At 35.3% G+C, this 15,762-nt stretch overlaps 1 protein-coding gene across 6 annotated transcripts in view; it reads left to right on the top strand.

The window, feature by feature from the left end:
• Positions 1-15,762, top strand: part of LOC117124187 (oral-facial-digital syndrome 1 protein homolog) — a 46,837-nt gene that overhangs the window by 13,389 nt on the left and 17,686 nt on the right. For 2 of the 6 annotated variants that reach the window (XM_033270452.1, XM_033270373.1), the window contains exons 2-12: positions 9,137-9,230; positions 9,435-9,638; positions 10,139-10,207; positions 10,533-10,563; positions 11,005-11,103; positions 11,671-11,813; positions 12,739-12,828; positions 13,126-13,209; positions 13,962-14,068; positions 14,166-14,285; positions 14,585-14,658. In XM_033270452.1, coding sequence (XP_033126343.1) covers positions 9,137-9,230; positions 9,435-9,638; positions 10,139-10,207; positions 10,533-10,563; positions 11,005-11,103; positions 11,671-11,813; positions 12,739-12,828; positions 13,126-13,209; positions 13,962-14,068; positions 14,166-14,285; positions 14,585-14,658 — 1,115 coding nt within the window. Of the gene's footprint in view, positions 1-5,950; positions 6,059-6,123; positions 6,143-9,131; positions 9,231-9,434; positions 9,639-10,138; positions 10,208-10,532; positions 10,564-11,004; positions 11,104-11,670; positions 11,814-12,738; positions 12,829-13,125; positions 13,210-13,961; positions 14,069-14,165; positions 14,286-14,584; positions 14,659-15,762 lie in introns of those variants that run through there. The other 4 variants (XM_033270530.1, XM_033270741.1, XM_033270676.1 and 1 more) reach the window with 4 other exon arrangements.

Here is a 15,762-nt window from a genome sequence, read left to right as displayed (position 1 = left end):
CTAAATAGTTGATTTTTTTCCGACGACAAAATTCCTCAACATGGGGGGTCAAAACGGGTGGTCCAGAAGTCCCCGACGAGGGGTAATTTCCCCCTGGGCTCCTGCTTTTAATGACGATCCGCTAACAGTCAGCGGACGGTGCGGCGTTGCAGGCATCATGAAGAGCCTTTGGAGAACGAAGATGTATTCGCTCAGCCCGTTGGATTGTATTAATAACTGGGTATGCGAGGTTTGTGCGATTCATTACTCGACACGGACAATTCGGTTAATATGGATATCAGACTGCGACAACATAACTTATTATATTACAGTATATCATAATTCCGGTGACGACTTGCACGCAATGAAGCGAATGTCATTTGATAGGCCCAATATGAATGTTAAAATAATTTCCAGTTCCTATAATTCATGTTTTGATGGCATTTCTAGCCCCCAGCAATAAGATTCATAGTCTCAAGACAATATTCCCGCGCATACAACTGTCTTGTATGCAAAATTCGTTCGATATAATACAATTTATAATTTCGATAAATCATAAATAAACATTATATAGGCCGCAAAACTATTCTTGGAAATAATATATATCTCCATGATATAAAATTATTTCATCACGTTCCCTGAATAATTATAAGCATGATGAAGTTTCCAATAATATTTTGCATCTCAAAGACGGCAGAAGAGAAATCTTGTAAAAAGCGGAAAGGCGTATCAATATTAAATGACATGTGGGTAAGCTGGAGATCTCTTGTTCTCTTGACATTAATAATGTCAAAGCGGTCCTTGTGGTATTTGCTGGAGTGTAAACCCACTGCGTCAACCTCAATTAATTAAGAAAATAACTTAACTTTGAGATCAATGTATCGCAGACAAGACCGTTCTTGTAACTCGGCATCACCTCTAGGCAGTGACGAGCTTCCTCTTAAACATCCAATGGCTTAACATTTCAATGAAGTTGATTTTGTGGTTTCAGCCAATTACAATAATCATCTGTTTTGACATAGGGTCATTGACATTGACTTTTTTTGTTTTATAATATCTCCCATGGGCTGATGATATTAGAGCCCATGTTCAATTAATGATCAACATTAGGGAGGTTTCGCATGCGAAATGACGTATACGTCATCATTTATGACGTCAACGTCATCATTTGACGCCATACTCCGGTTGCTATCCGCAAACCGTTTGGACGACACGCATATCTCGCTTACTACACGTACGTGAAAAACGCGTAGGCAAATTTTTAATTTCTAGTACGATCTTCTTTTTTTCACCTTTTACATTTAAGTTTAAAAAATAAATGTATCTTTAATATGTAACGTGCCATTTTGTGACTTTTGAAGACAGCAAGTCTCATTTTGGGGTATTTTCCATTAAAAAACGTCAGTGCTTGGTGGTGGCGGGATTTTTTTGGGATTTTCCTGTAGGCCAGTCATTTTTGGGTAACAAAATAACCAACTCTTCTCGGCAACAAGGGAAACAGTTTTATTCGGCTACCTCTTCCAAAATTTTAGGACATGCCGAAATCTGATTTTGAGATGCATGAGAGAAAAAAAACCGGAGTAGAATAGGCCTAGGTAGGCCTATAGGCTAGGGCATAGGCTTAAGGAGCGATGCTTAAATTTCGCTGTCGATTGCGAAAAGCACAGCATTTCTGAAATAATAATAATAATGGTGGTCGCATTATAGAGCGCATATCACAGAGACCTCTATGCGCTTAAGATAAATAATACAAATAGAATGATACTTAACTAATCCTACTCCTTAAATTAAGCTTGGTTTGGCCGTTGGCTCCGAGGAGTTCATCCGCCCTTTGTTTGTGCACTTAAGGATAGCTAAACGTATGAGTGCATGCACGTATTCCGATTCGCGTGCGAAACTTCTCTATTATCACAAGTGTACAAACAGTTAGGCTAATGGGATGGGGTGGACACATTTGTACACTTCAATTTTACATATGCATGAATATGTTGATGATGTTCATTTGATTCAATAACAAATTTTGATAAGCAATTATATTTAATTAACCATGGATAGTCCTATATTAATTTAGGCCTACTTTTGTATAAACCAAGTACAGTTCTTTAGTTGACTAAAATAAAGGTAGAATGGTTTCGGAAAATCAACATTTTTTTATGTACACTTTCAGATGGGAGGGAGGGGTACCGAAAAAAGAGTACTATTTTGTACACTTGATAAAATATTGAAAATTGTGAACGACTCAAAGTTCAACGCTTATGTGTAAGTAGACCTAGACTTACCACAAGTCCCTTATTTTTTGTTTTCTCATTCTGGACAGCGCCACCAACAATAAAGTTAAGCAAAGATCAAACACAAGATAGCGTTCTCCGCGATTTACGCGTGAAAATTCTGTAATAAGCATAGAGATATAATAAGAATAGCTCTATGGTAATAAGGCATGAATGGCGCCCTCTTGCTAAATTGGAAACTTTTGACCCTTGACCGCTCTGACCATACCGTACCGTACACCCAGCGAATTTACTTTTAGGGTATCAATCCTGTGAACAGCAGAAACCATCTCAGATCCATGGCAACAGAAAGGACGCCCTCTTCCAAAACTGATTACTTTTTCTCTTTGGTAATAACCAGCGCATTGTAAATCGGACGCTTCTAATTGTTACCATTTTTACCTACTTGTCATTTGGGGTCATTTATACTGGGGCCATTTTTACCGGGGCCATATTTTCCGGGGCCATTTTTTCCGGGGCCATTTTTACCTACATTCCCGTGCCGTATATCATAAGCCAACTCTTGGAACACGTGCCACGCACGCTAACCAACCGTTCTCGTGTGGCAGTGTTGTATAATATAAGAGGATTGAAAAGATATTATTCGCACTAACACATTAACAAATGCAATACCGCCAAGAAAAGCTTTCTGCTACTTCTGCAGAGAAACAAACCATCATATGAAACAGTGCACACACGTAAGGCCACTTCAGTGTCGCTCGTGTAATCAGTGAGAAAATAAACAACAAGACCAACTGCAAGTTGGCGGTTTTCAAGAGCATTAACTATATTATTTGTTAGATCAATAAGGGCCATGGATGTACTGTGATTTTTCCTGAAACCATACTGTTTGTTATAGAGTATGTCATATTTAGAAACAAATAAGAAAGTGCGATCGTATATTACTCTTTCCAAGGCCTTTGAGAAGATTGATAAAATTGAGATAGGGCGATAATTGGATAACTCGGATTTAATGCCAGACTTGTATAATATAGGGGTAACGCGCGCTAGCTTCATCCTGTCTGGGAATACACCATTGGATAGGGCAAGATTAAAAATATGGCATAATGGAAGAGAGATAAGATTAGCAATGTGTCTGATGACTTTGGTGTGAAAATCATCAATACCGGGAGACTCATTGACTAGGCTAAAATAGAGAAAATTAGGAATTGGGTTTGGTAGAAAGTCTTTAAATGATTTATTGACATGGGGAATTTTGTTAGCAAGTGAAGGTACAATTTTGACAAAGTATTTGTTAAATGCATTAGAAATTTTATTGGGATCAGTGGTCATTATCCCATCACAATTTAGGGAAGTATTAGATTGCCGATTATTTTTTTTTGTTGATCAACAAGTTGATGGTCTTCCAAGTTGCCTTGATATCATTTTTATGTTTAATAAATGTATTTATATATATATATATATGTATATATATATATATATCTTTGTATATGTATATATATATATCTGTATATATATATATGTATGTATCTATATATTATGTATATATTTATATATTTCGTATATATAAAATTAAATATATATATATATATATATATAATATTATGTTGTAATTGTATTCTGTTAAAAGGGAGTGAAGAAATGTTGATTTGATTGATTGATAAAATTCCCCCACCTCCTTTTTTTTTTTTTTTATAGTTGGGACATTATCCATACCTCAACACTAACACGGGACCCCAACATTTTCTCACGGCCAGGCCCCAGGCCCCAGGCCCCAGGCCCCATGACCGATCACCGTTACGCAACTGCATACGAAGCACATTAAACGAGCGTATCGAGTGGTGCGTGTGGGGGAGTGGGCGCACACCCCTCCAAAATATACTCGTCCCCCAGTGTCCCAGAAATCTAATAGAGCCAGCAGGAATCATGCGTGTGCCATGTGGTGTGTGCCCTGTGTTTGATCAATGTAACGAAGGGGCTATAATTTCACCTTCAAACTGCGTTTACATGAGCGAGTGGCTAGAATTTTAAACTAAACATTGCAAATGTAACATGAGCAGGAACTTTGAACTTTAAACTACTTTCATAAGAAACAGCACATATCCATTTAAAGTCCAGGTTTACATCATTAAAGATTGAATAAAGAATATTTATGATCAAATTAAAGCCAGTGTATATTGTTTAATCTGTCGTGTTTGTGTGTCTAATCTAATCTAATCATAGGCATAATCTAATCTAATCATAGGCGTAGATCCCGGGGGATGGGGGATATATCCCCCCCCCAATATTTGACAAGGGGGATGGTCCATTGTATCATCCCCCCCCCCCAATATTTTTACTATGTATGGGATAAAATGGAGCTTTACACACTTCAAAAGACTGTCACAGAAATAATTCGCAAGGTCTTATGCGCTTACAAAGATGAAAATTAGCATAATGTATTAATGTGGATAACAAAATTATTTTATCTGGTACCAATCTAAGCTCTTCTTTCCTTAGATGTTAGATGTGCTTGCAAAGAGAGCCACATTTCACACTGACGGGTGTGATGAGGAATTCATTGATTAGGCCTATAATAGCAAATTGCATCAATTTATTTTGCAAAAACAAGGTTTCCAGATTCAGAGGGGGGGGGGCACATCCCCTGTCCACACATTGGCGCTAACACCAGGCGCGTAACAGGGGTCTTGGGTCAGAGTTGGTATTTATTTTCCTGGTTAGTAATTTACCATGCCCACCCCACCCCACTCCCCATATAGAAAACAATACGACATAGGGCTTATCTTATTTATAATATAGGCCACACAAGTGTGTTTGAAACTAAATATAAGCATTTTCATCATGGTTTTATTTATTACAAACATATTCTTTCACCATCAATACATATTGAGGCCCTTCTTTTAGGTTAAAACGATCTATCTTAAATGTGTCTTTCTTGAGACTATTATGTGTTTAAATAACTTAAAAGGATAAACCTAAAAAAATCCCTAAAAAATGCGCGCAAAATATCTTTGTGTTTTTAATTCTAATTTCGTTGGAATTGATAAAAACTCCCTAAAATGTGCAATTTATAGAGGAAATTGGCCTACCGTAACAAGAAATGCGCGCAAAGAATTTGAGAATTTTAGGCACTTTCAGAGGATGCATTTTCAAGGGGTGGGGAAAGATTTTCCAAAGATGGAAAGAATAAGCCTTTGAAACTCATTTTAACAAAATTGCAATGCTTCTCCTAGGCCCAACGGCTGCGGCAATCCTAACGAAAAAACTAAAATAAACATTGAAGGTAAAGTTCGGAATCAACAAAATAAGTCATGGTTGGAAAATAACAAATTGGGTTTTATATTGTGTTTGGGTAGATCACATTATAAGCTTTAATTTGGTCTTTCAATGGCTTTCCTAGGATAAGTAGAACCAGATGTGAGCATTTAGACTTTAGGTATGAGACCAGGTTTTGAGAAAATCAGCCCCAAAGATAAACTAACCTGTACAAATAATACGATTAGAATTACAAAATATGCATGGAGAACACTGTTTTAATTATAAAAGTATGGTATCATAAAATATATTTATCAAATTATTCTAAAAAATTAAATCAAAATTTTGTTTTAAAAAAATTACTTCGATCTATTTTGGAGAGTATCTCAATATGATTTCACCAACGATGCGTTTCATTTCGTGGTGAGACACTGAGACAGAGACACTGTGTTTTGGGGATTGCTTGATAATGCGCCCTCTCTTGAAACATCTAAACAAAATATTTTTGAATGGGAGAATGCGGCCTTCGCAAATGATTGTTTACGTTTCACTGTTAGTTAAAATCCACTGTTAAATGCAAATTTACGATCTGGAAGGTAACGGAAATGTAAAATACGACTGCTTTGCTATCCGCTTGTTTAAATAGATATTTATTCTCTAGCTCATATAGATAGTTTGAAGTAAGTCATTCGTAGGCCTAGTGTAGTGCCAGTAATAATAGTACTAAATAATAATGATCCGTGTGTGTGCTTTACGACCTGACTGAGACCGACCAGGACAGGTCTTGCCTGCCGCATGGATAAGGACGGCCTAGCTAGCTGGGCCTAGGCCATGCCATGAGGCCCGTCGATTGACTACACTGGAGCCCTACTTACCATGTTATTATGTTGGCCAAAGTGGTTTAAAATTACCATACCAGCATTTAGGCCAAGGTTTTATTTACAAACAACCCCCCCCCCTTCTCTTGTTAATTTCAGCCAGCAGGCTAACCTAGTAGGAGTAGGTCTAACTAGGCCTAGGCCTATCCCCTTCCCTAGCCTAGCTAGTAGTAGTTATAGGCCTACTACTAGTAGTAGTTATAGGCCTAGCCTAGCTATAGTAGTAGTTATAGGCCTAGTAGTACTGCAGTAGTAGTTTTAACTGTAATTACTCGCAATTTAAAATTAGGAAGTGGATATATTTACGTCGCCGTAAACAAATCAGTAAACGATATATTTATGTAAATGAAACAACGCATGCGCAGTCATACTTTAATAAACTTGCATTTTCAGCACTGCATGGCCTCCAAGCCGCGGGGATTCCCCTAAGTTCACCACGGCACTACTTAATTTATAATTTTGTTTTTGTTTTGTTTTCTGTTTTTTGTTTTTTTTTACAACAGCACAGTATGTAGTTTAATCACTAAATAACTTATTAAATCATTGTGTTAACTTTTCAAATAAAAGTGATATTATGAGCTGGAAATGTTATGTTCATTTTACTCAATCATTTGTTGAATGAACACACTTGACCTAAATACAAGGCCTAGGCCTACACGAGGTTTCCTTGCTAAAACTCAATTACCACAAAATCAAGACGATATTCTTCTAGGCCTACCTGTATTGTTATACGATAGTCAATCATCACAAATTAATTAACATCTTAATGTTTTCATTCAAACAAATTTACCCACGTCATCACTAACAAAAACAACATCGTTATAGTCTTTAGTCAGGACGAGCAGAGCCCCGATCGATCACGAAGAACATACAGGAAGACCACGTTTGGAGAGCACATGATCCACTCTACAAAGTACTATGCTATCAAGCTAGAAGTAAACAACGAATAATAATATGCGTGTGTTTTTTGTAAGATATTTAATCATTACGAAAAAGTGAGATCAGGGAGATGTAAAAAATACATAAAATACATCTCCCTGGTAAGACAAAACAAATATTTTTAATGTTTTATTCAAACATATTTTCCCATGTAGTCTGATCACTAACAAAACAACATTGGCATGCTGTACATGTGTCTATGAAGTATGGATGCAGAACGTGGAATAAACAGCCCCGCTCGATGTTGTGGTCATGATGTGAGAAAGTGAAACGAATACTTCTACAGTAGCTCATTATCACAATCATTCAATTATTTTATTTAATTGAAATACTGTACATAGGCTACTACTGTAATAAATTTAATTATGTTTAGTAAGAACGGTAAAAGTATAATTTTTAAATACTGTACCTATCCGCTAGTCTAAACTGTTTACGAAAATTCATACACCCAATTTGGGGATTCCCCATGTGCGTTGATTTGCCGTCGATTCGATCGTGTGTTGTTCAATAGCTTTTTATAGAGTAGAAATAGAAACCATTTGTTTTTACAAGAAAAATTTTTGTGTCATGTTAATGTATTTTAACATGACTATAATAAACACGTCCACGTTTGAAGGTTTGATTTTCGTGCTCCGTGGATTCATGGTACAGCATTCAGCAAAAGGCCGATGCTAATTTGGAGTTTGAAACTCCGCGTTAACGTACATTTAACGTGAATCGATAAATTTATGTGACCGATAATGCAAGGTTATTAAAGTATGACTGTGCATGCGTTGTTTCATTTACTGATTTGTTTATGGCAACGTAAATATATCCAATTCCTTAAAAGTATTATTAATGAACTCGTTTTTTTAATTTGTATTGTATATATTTATGCTCTGTTTACTGAAAATTTTATTTCAACCTATTATTGGTGTTTTACACTGTTGGTTGAGAAAAAAAAAGAAAAGAAAGAAAGGCCTAGTACAGTACTGTATATACTACCTAGGCCTAATTTCTAGTGCTATAGAGAGTTAATGACTTATCCTTGTATTACTCACCCACTAGTAATCAATTAGAATGAACTCATTTTCATATTTCACCCTACTAGAAGGTAGCCTTTACTAGGCTAAAGGCCTAACCTAGATTTTCTTCTACATTTTATTAATTCAAACTTGGTGCAATTGATTTTTTTTTTATTGGTTGGTGCAATTGATTTTTTTTTTTATAGCCTGAGGCTCCAAATGGAGCAAATTCACCACACAAACACACTCATCCATTGCAGCAAACAAAACAATCAACAAAACAAAAACAATTTAGGGAAAACTGCCATTGGAGGGAAGGACTTGCCGATTTACACCGGATTGAAAACACATACCCTGATAGAATATGAACAAAATACAGTTAAATTTGCCCAAAAGACGATTTTGCTTAACCTTTTGGGAGGTAAAAAAAAAGAAAAGGGAAAAAGAGAGAAAAAGAAAATGATAGCCCAGAATGCCTCAAATGTTATTTTCAGGCGTCTAGAACACAAAATTTTTACGGGGGCATTCCCCCGGACAAGTGTTGTCTCGATCGGCTCAACTTTCGGCTCCCACTTTTGGAAATTTCTGGATCCGCCCCTGTTAACTGATATAATTTCTATGTCAATCTTATTTTACATGCCAAATTTTTGTATTTCCATTAATTTATGGTCTGTAAAGTTAGACAATTTAATGCCTTTTTAGATTCGACTTAGGCAAGTTCAACTCTATAAAGAAATCCTTAACAATATAGATATAAAGTATATTTATTTAAGTGCTATGCTTAACCTAGGCCATAATGAACATGATCCAAAATATAATTCTTTTATTTATATGCTTAATATTTAAAGAACAGCAACATAATGGAAGAGGGTGAATTGTCATCAGAGGAGTTCAAAAGTCGGCTGTACCAGTCATTTAGAGAAAAAGGTTACATTTCAAATTTGAAGGTAATTTAAAAATATATATATATTATATAAATTTTGAGATATAATGCATTTAATTAGTATTTAAAATACCATTACCTGTACTAGGTTTTCATCTATCCTAAAAAATCATAATTTGTATTATTATAAATCATAATTTAAAACCATAAATTTCCTGTCTTCTGCAACACATGATAATTTTTTATCATTATTTTTTGGTATATTTAGTCACAACTAAGAAGCAAGTTAATTGTTGAGTTAAAGAACACTGCCCTCAACCAAGATTTTCCTAAAGCAGCTGTACCGCTTGAAGAAGAAGATTCACTGCTTCATCGTGCATCAAATAGTCTTGTTGCTGACCACCTACAGAGATGTCAGTATGAATATTCATTAGCTGTTTTCTTGCCAGAGAGTGGAGTTGCATCAGATAAGGTATATCGCTAGCCTTTTCAAGACTTACTGTAAATAAGCAACTTAAGCCGGGCACTGTCTGCTTCTTAGGACAGTCGTACAAAAATCCAACTTCGCTAGATGACGCGACGCCATCTGCTCATTGTTGGTGGCAATCTGAACAGATTGTTATTAATCGTGATTCATCGCCCGCATGTCTTGGCGCTTGTTCTCCATAGAATTATGTTGGTCGACAACCATTGGGCCCAGGGAATGCCTAGTTTTAGGAAAAAGATTAAGGACATAATTATTAGTATTTAAAAAATCAATTCAAGATTATGATATGATAAAACTTATGGGCCCAGGGAATGCCTAGTTTTAGGAAAAAGATTAAGGACATAATTATTAGTATTTAAAAAATCAATTCAAGATTATGATATGATAAAACTTATGATGTACAGTAGGTTTATTTTAACAAAAATATTATTTCCTTTTGTAATTATATTTGTATAGTAAATGTCTTTTTAAAACATTCTTTTCAGCTCTTTACCACACGAGACCTTCTACAACTTCTCAAAATAAATCCAGATTCTAAACTTTACCGGAAGATTGTACGTAAAATATACTTCTATAATCTTAAATTATTAATAATTTTTATTAAAGAAACTGTTTATTTTTATTTGATATGTGGATTGTCATTGTCATTGTGAATGATTGAGTCTGATTTTTTAATACTGCACAGAATACATATGTATTGGTGTTTGCAGTTAGCCATTGGGATGGGGGAATGGAGGCACGATGATGATGATGATGATGATGATGCTTAATGTTTCATAATATTCTTAGATTTATAGATAAATGAGTGAATGAATTGATGATTTAAGTAAGAAGATTACAATTGAATAAATTAACCATAATGTGCCTTGTTTTCCTCAGGCGTCTTCTCTGCCATCTTTTAATGCAAAAGGTAATTGGTTGTTATATTTGTTTATATGTTTTAGCAAACAATAATTCAAACCTCCGACAGCCATCTGATGTTTAACAAACTGTCTGGTATACATAGTCTGTAATTAAAGTTAATAATGACATAAAACAAATTTAAAAGAAATTATAGACATAACTACAGTGGGAACTACTTAGGAATCACCTAAATGACTGGAGAAAATGTGATCCTTTAATGGAAAATTAATCACAATGTTGAAGGATGGGATTTTTTTTGCCAGGGTAAGAAAATGGTGGTTTTTTTTAAAGGACGTGTAAATGTGATAGTCCTATTAAGATTTCCCATTTTACTTCTTAATTCCTTTCTTTTCTATTATTTGGTTGCACTTTTATTTGAGAAGATGCTAAAAACAGTATTTTGTTAAAAAATATGTTTCCAAACTAACTTCAACCTTCATTCTTACAGGGTTGCTATGGCAGTTGTTAAGTGAAATAGCCAATAGTCACTCAGGAGGGTCAGAGAGCAAAGGTGTACAGGCTGACCTTTATTCACATTCCTCATTAGGTATTGTAAACATAATTATAATTGATTTTTCTTTCTACTACATAATTATTTTAATAATTTCTGTATATTGGAATATGCAGTTGAATCGCATCGTTTATTTCTTTATTTGTCCACATTCTACGTACACGGGTTACCCTTAGCAGCCACAAGCCACTTGACTTAACTACAACAGGTGACAGATACTGTACATGGAATAAATCATGTTTCATCACCTGCCTGACTCTCAATTTGAGAAGCCGAATGAGCAGACTCCAACTAATAACTGACACTGCTAGGGTGTACGTGGCCTGGGTTGCAAGCTCTAATTCTGGTTCCCTCACTCTTTATTGCGCTTAGTGCACTCCATACGTAATTTAATTGGCATCCCATACTCAATTTTTTTTTGTTTTTTTCGGATTACAGTATTCCATCACATTGGTGGCACTGTCTAGAATGAAAGAAATAATAAGGGGCTTGTGGCAAGTCTGGGGAGTGCAGTACAAGAAGCAGGAACATATACCTCACAGCCAAATGCTCACTTTTTCAAATTGTACATTTCAAGTTTTTGTTTACATTGTATACTTCTAGTCGATAAACTTGACGATGTTGATAGAGCATTTAATAGCCGTTCTAATGGACAAGATCTGCAGGGTTCAAATGTCATCACCGAGAAAATGCTGTCATTCCAACGAGAAGTAGAGGCCAGGTCAAAGGAACAACTTAATTTTGAGGTCAGCATTTAAGACATTTCATTGGATGAAAGTGTTTGCATGCTATATTTGGATTAAAATTGTATTAACAACAGGGAGATTTTACAACATTATGATAACAAATACGAATAAGTCATTATCATCATCATCATTCGTGACAAAAACATTCTAGACAAGGTGCTGTATGAGCTAAATATGAGTCTTGATTTATGTAAAAGGCTTGGATCGCCTATGTTGTGGCCGATATGCTGATGTAGGGGAAGAGTTTTCTAAAAATGTTGAGGTATCCGTATTCGGTTTTGTTTTAATAACCTTGCAAAAACTCACTATTAACTTAATAAGTGTTAATAATTCAAACTTGTTAATGATACATAATATGAAACATCTTTTGTTTAATCTTTTTTATCGGCATACAACAAAATACTGTTCAATGGCGTGTGATAGCTAGTGAACCATAAAATGTGGCAGAGACGAGACAAATCAGTCACTCGTCGCAAAAATCAATGGTAAAAGAATCATTTAAATCTGACATTATGTTATGAAGTTACAGGATTTCAAACATACAGCTGTTTAAAGAACAATATTTGAGAAATCAGACCTCAAAGTTTACGATTTCAGGCATTTCTTAGGCAGAAACCATCACTAAATTTAAAAAAAATGTTTATTTTAATATTAAAAATGGGGAAAATAACAGCATAGCATGATGTATAGATATATAAAGGTTAGTTTAGTGCAATAAAATAGATTTTCAAAATTTTGACATTCCAGCATGTTTTGGCCATTATCTCCAAAACAGGATATGCAATGAGTGACAGGTTTGGCTTGTCTTTGCCACAAATGTTGAAAGGTACACGATTCTTTTGGTGATGGTATTTATATATAGTATTGTTACATTTTATTTCAAAACAAAACCCAAATATGTAATAAAGATAAACTGACATTGCAGATAAGAAGATTTAAAGAAAGTGAGTATCGCAGCCTACAAATGGAGGAAAGGGAGAAGTTCAGGTTAAAGTTAGAATCATCAAGAAAAGATGTAAGTATTTAAGCATGACGTACTTGTCTAAACTACCCGGTAAATTGGTGTCAGGAACTCTTGTCAGCCCAACAAAGAATTGTCCCAGAATAAGTTCTTGGTTTTTTTAAAGTGCACATATGCCAATTTTGCACATGGGTCTGCTGTTATAGCCCTAGGAACCATAGCTGAGAGTGCCGCTTGAGCCAGCACCAGTATTACAGCCGTATGTTGCAGTGCCCCTGCCTTAACCACTCGGACATTAGACTTTTTTTTTATATTGATAATAATATTATTGTTATTTTATATCATTATTAGTTGGAAAACACTTATCAGATGAGGTGTAGGGCATTAGAGGAACGAGAGCGAAATGCAACAGAAAGACTTCAGCAGCAACAGCAGGTACTTCATTCTCAATTTGTACTAGTGTATCATTATTAGTAATTGTTATTGTCGTGATGGAATAATAGACAATAACTGGATTTGCGTAAGGAGAAACATGTATAGGTGTAATTTTGCCCTACCTGACTTGGAAATGTACCTAATACTCAGTACATTTGAAAACAACTGCGAAAAAAATCGCAAGTTGTTCTCGGGTGGGACTCGAACCCAAGATCTCCAGATCACTAGCCTGGCATCATACCTCTAGACCTCTAGACCTCACGACATCATACCCCACGACAATAACAATTACTATCAACACTGCAGTACCCGCTGCTTACTTGGACTCGAATTCAACCCTGGCCATCAGGCACAAGCTCGGTGGTATTCGGTACATTTCCACGTCAGGTAGGGCAAAATCACACCTAGTATCATTATTGTTGTATCAAGCTTTACTTTATTTGGTTTCAGCATATGTTATTTTTTGCTTTGAAATGCTGTGTTTACTTGCGAAAATATTTGACCTGAATTTGATAAAAAAAAATTTAGCTGACCACATACAGCATCCAAGGTCATATGATGGGTACGACAAACCAATCTCTGCTCTTTGTGTGCGCTCTGTGTGTGCACCATCTGCTAATTATCACTTTAAATAAAATTGTGTGCTCCAGATCGTCTTTGCATTTTCTATCAAATTGCGTAAGCTGATGGCTGTCAGAGCAGTACTTGCATCTAAAAATTCTGTTCATGATAATAATTTGATTTTTTTCTAGATTGCCCAGAAAGAGATGCATGCGCAAAGACAAAATTTATTGGATGAACTTCAGATTTTAAGGTCAAAAGAAGCTGAGGTCAGGAGAGAGTCAGAGGTCAATAAAAGGTAAATGAAGTCTCCTTGTCCAACTGGCACTTTAGTTTATCCATACAGTATGATAAACCATCTACTATTAATTTTTTTTTTTTTTATTCATGGGCAGAGCTGCAAAATTGGAAGAGGACAAACGACTGGCAATAGAAGAGAATTTAAAACTGCGGGAAATTGCTGTTAACAACATTGAAGAAAATTATCAGCAACGGTTAAAGGAACAGTTAACACAGTATGTACTGCACTGTATTCTGTTAGTAACATTTAAAGGAACATTTAACATCTAAAATTAATAGCAAGTTGTTGCACATCATTTTACAATACTGTTTGTAAACCATTGTTTAGTCTATCAAATTCTATTTGACACAAACATGTGACATGCCTAAATATGGCCATGATGACATCACATCATGACCATATATAGGCACCTCATGACTATATATGGGCATACATCAGTTTTATGTCATGAGAAAATTTGATAGTCTGGACTGGGTTTTAGTTGTTCAAACTAAAATGACTTGTTGATTTCAGATATGCTTTACAGAAGAGAAAAGAATATTCAGACAGACTTGATGATGTAGAGAGACGGGAAAGGCGTGTACGAGGCAAGTCCATTTTAGTAGTAATTATGAATGTCAGATCAATGATGTCTATTTGACAAAAAATTGTCGTATGCCCATATATAGTCATGATGTGCCTATATATGGTCATGATGTGATGTCACCATTACCATATATAGTGATGATGTGTCTATATATGGTTGGGATATGATGTCATCATGACCATACTTAGGCATGTCACATGCTCATTCGCTTTTCACTCTTAATCTTTGTCCACACTATCAACGTTCCTTTGACAAAATAAACTGTTGTATGGCCATATATAGTCATGATGTGCCCATGCACACTATCCGCATCAAAGCTTACAGCGCTTATTTCGAAAAATTAAAAGACTGCTTTGAAAGCAATTTGCTGATAAAACATGAGTTCACGAAGACTTCCAGAATTGAATCAGTGTCGCTCTCTTCATGTGACTATGTGTATATGCAGATAGATTAGAATACTACTTTTACTTAAGTATGAAAAATAGCATAAGGGTTAATGTGTTGAAAATTACTTAGTCAACATCATCATCATCATTTTTAACCTCAATGATCCTTCAGCTATTTTATTACCAGTAATTACACAATGCCCTTCGAGCACTATATAGATGACATTAGCAATAACAATTTTTAACCAAGGGCACTTATAAGTGGCAGTCCAGAATGTACTCATAGTAATTACTTTCACTTCACTGTCAATATGATTCTCCATAATAAATTAGATGATCATCATTATCCACTAGCTTTACCTTAAGTTGCAATGTTTATGCATACAGTTTGTGGTGCATACCCTATTACATGTGTATTACATACACAACTAAACAATTTCATTTTCTTTGTCCTTATGGGTTAGGGAATTGTAATATTTGCAAACTCTTTTGGAAGAAGGTTTTTTACATTGTTTTGCGGTTCATGGATAGAAAGAGAACTTAAAATTCTTTTTTATATCTAATATCTTGATTCATAAGTGCATAGAGGTCGCTACAATATGCTCCATATAAGTCAACAATTGTTATTCATATTATTATCCATTTATTTATTTATTATGTTTTACTCCAAGATAGAGATGGCAGGCTATAAAGGAAAATAAACTCCTATTCCCAATGGG

Source organism: Anneissia japonica, unplaced genomic scaffold, assembly GCF_011630105.1.
Source record: "Anneissia japonica isolate Jap-2015-1 unplaced genomic scaffold, ASM1163010v1 scaffold288250_len396842_cov205, whole genome shotgun sequence".
In the NCBI taxonomy this organism is placed as follows: Eukaryota; Metazoa; Echinodermata; class Crinoidea; order Comatulida; family Comatulidae; genus Anneissia; species Anneissia japonica.
This window is presented reverse-complemented; position numbering and strand designations above follow the sequence as displayed.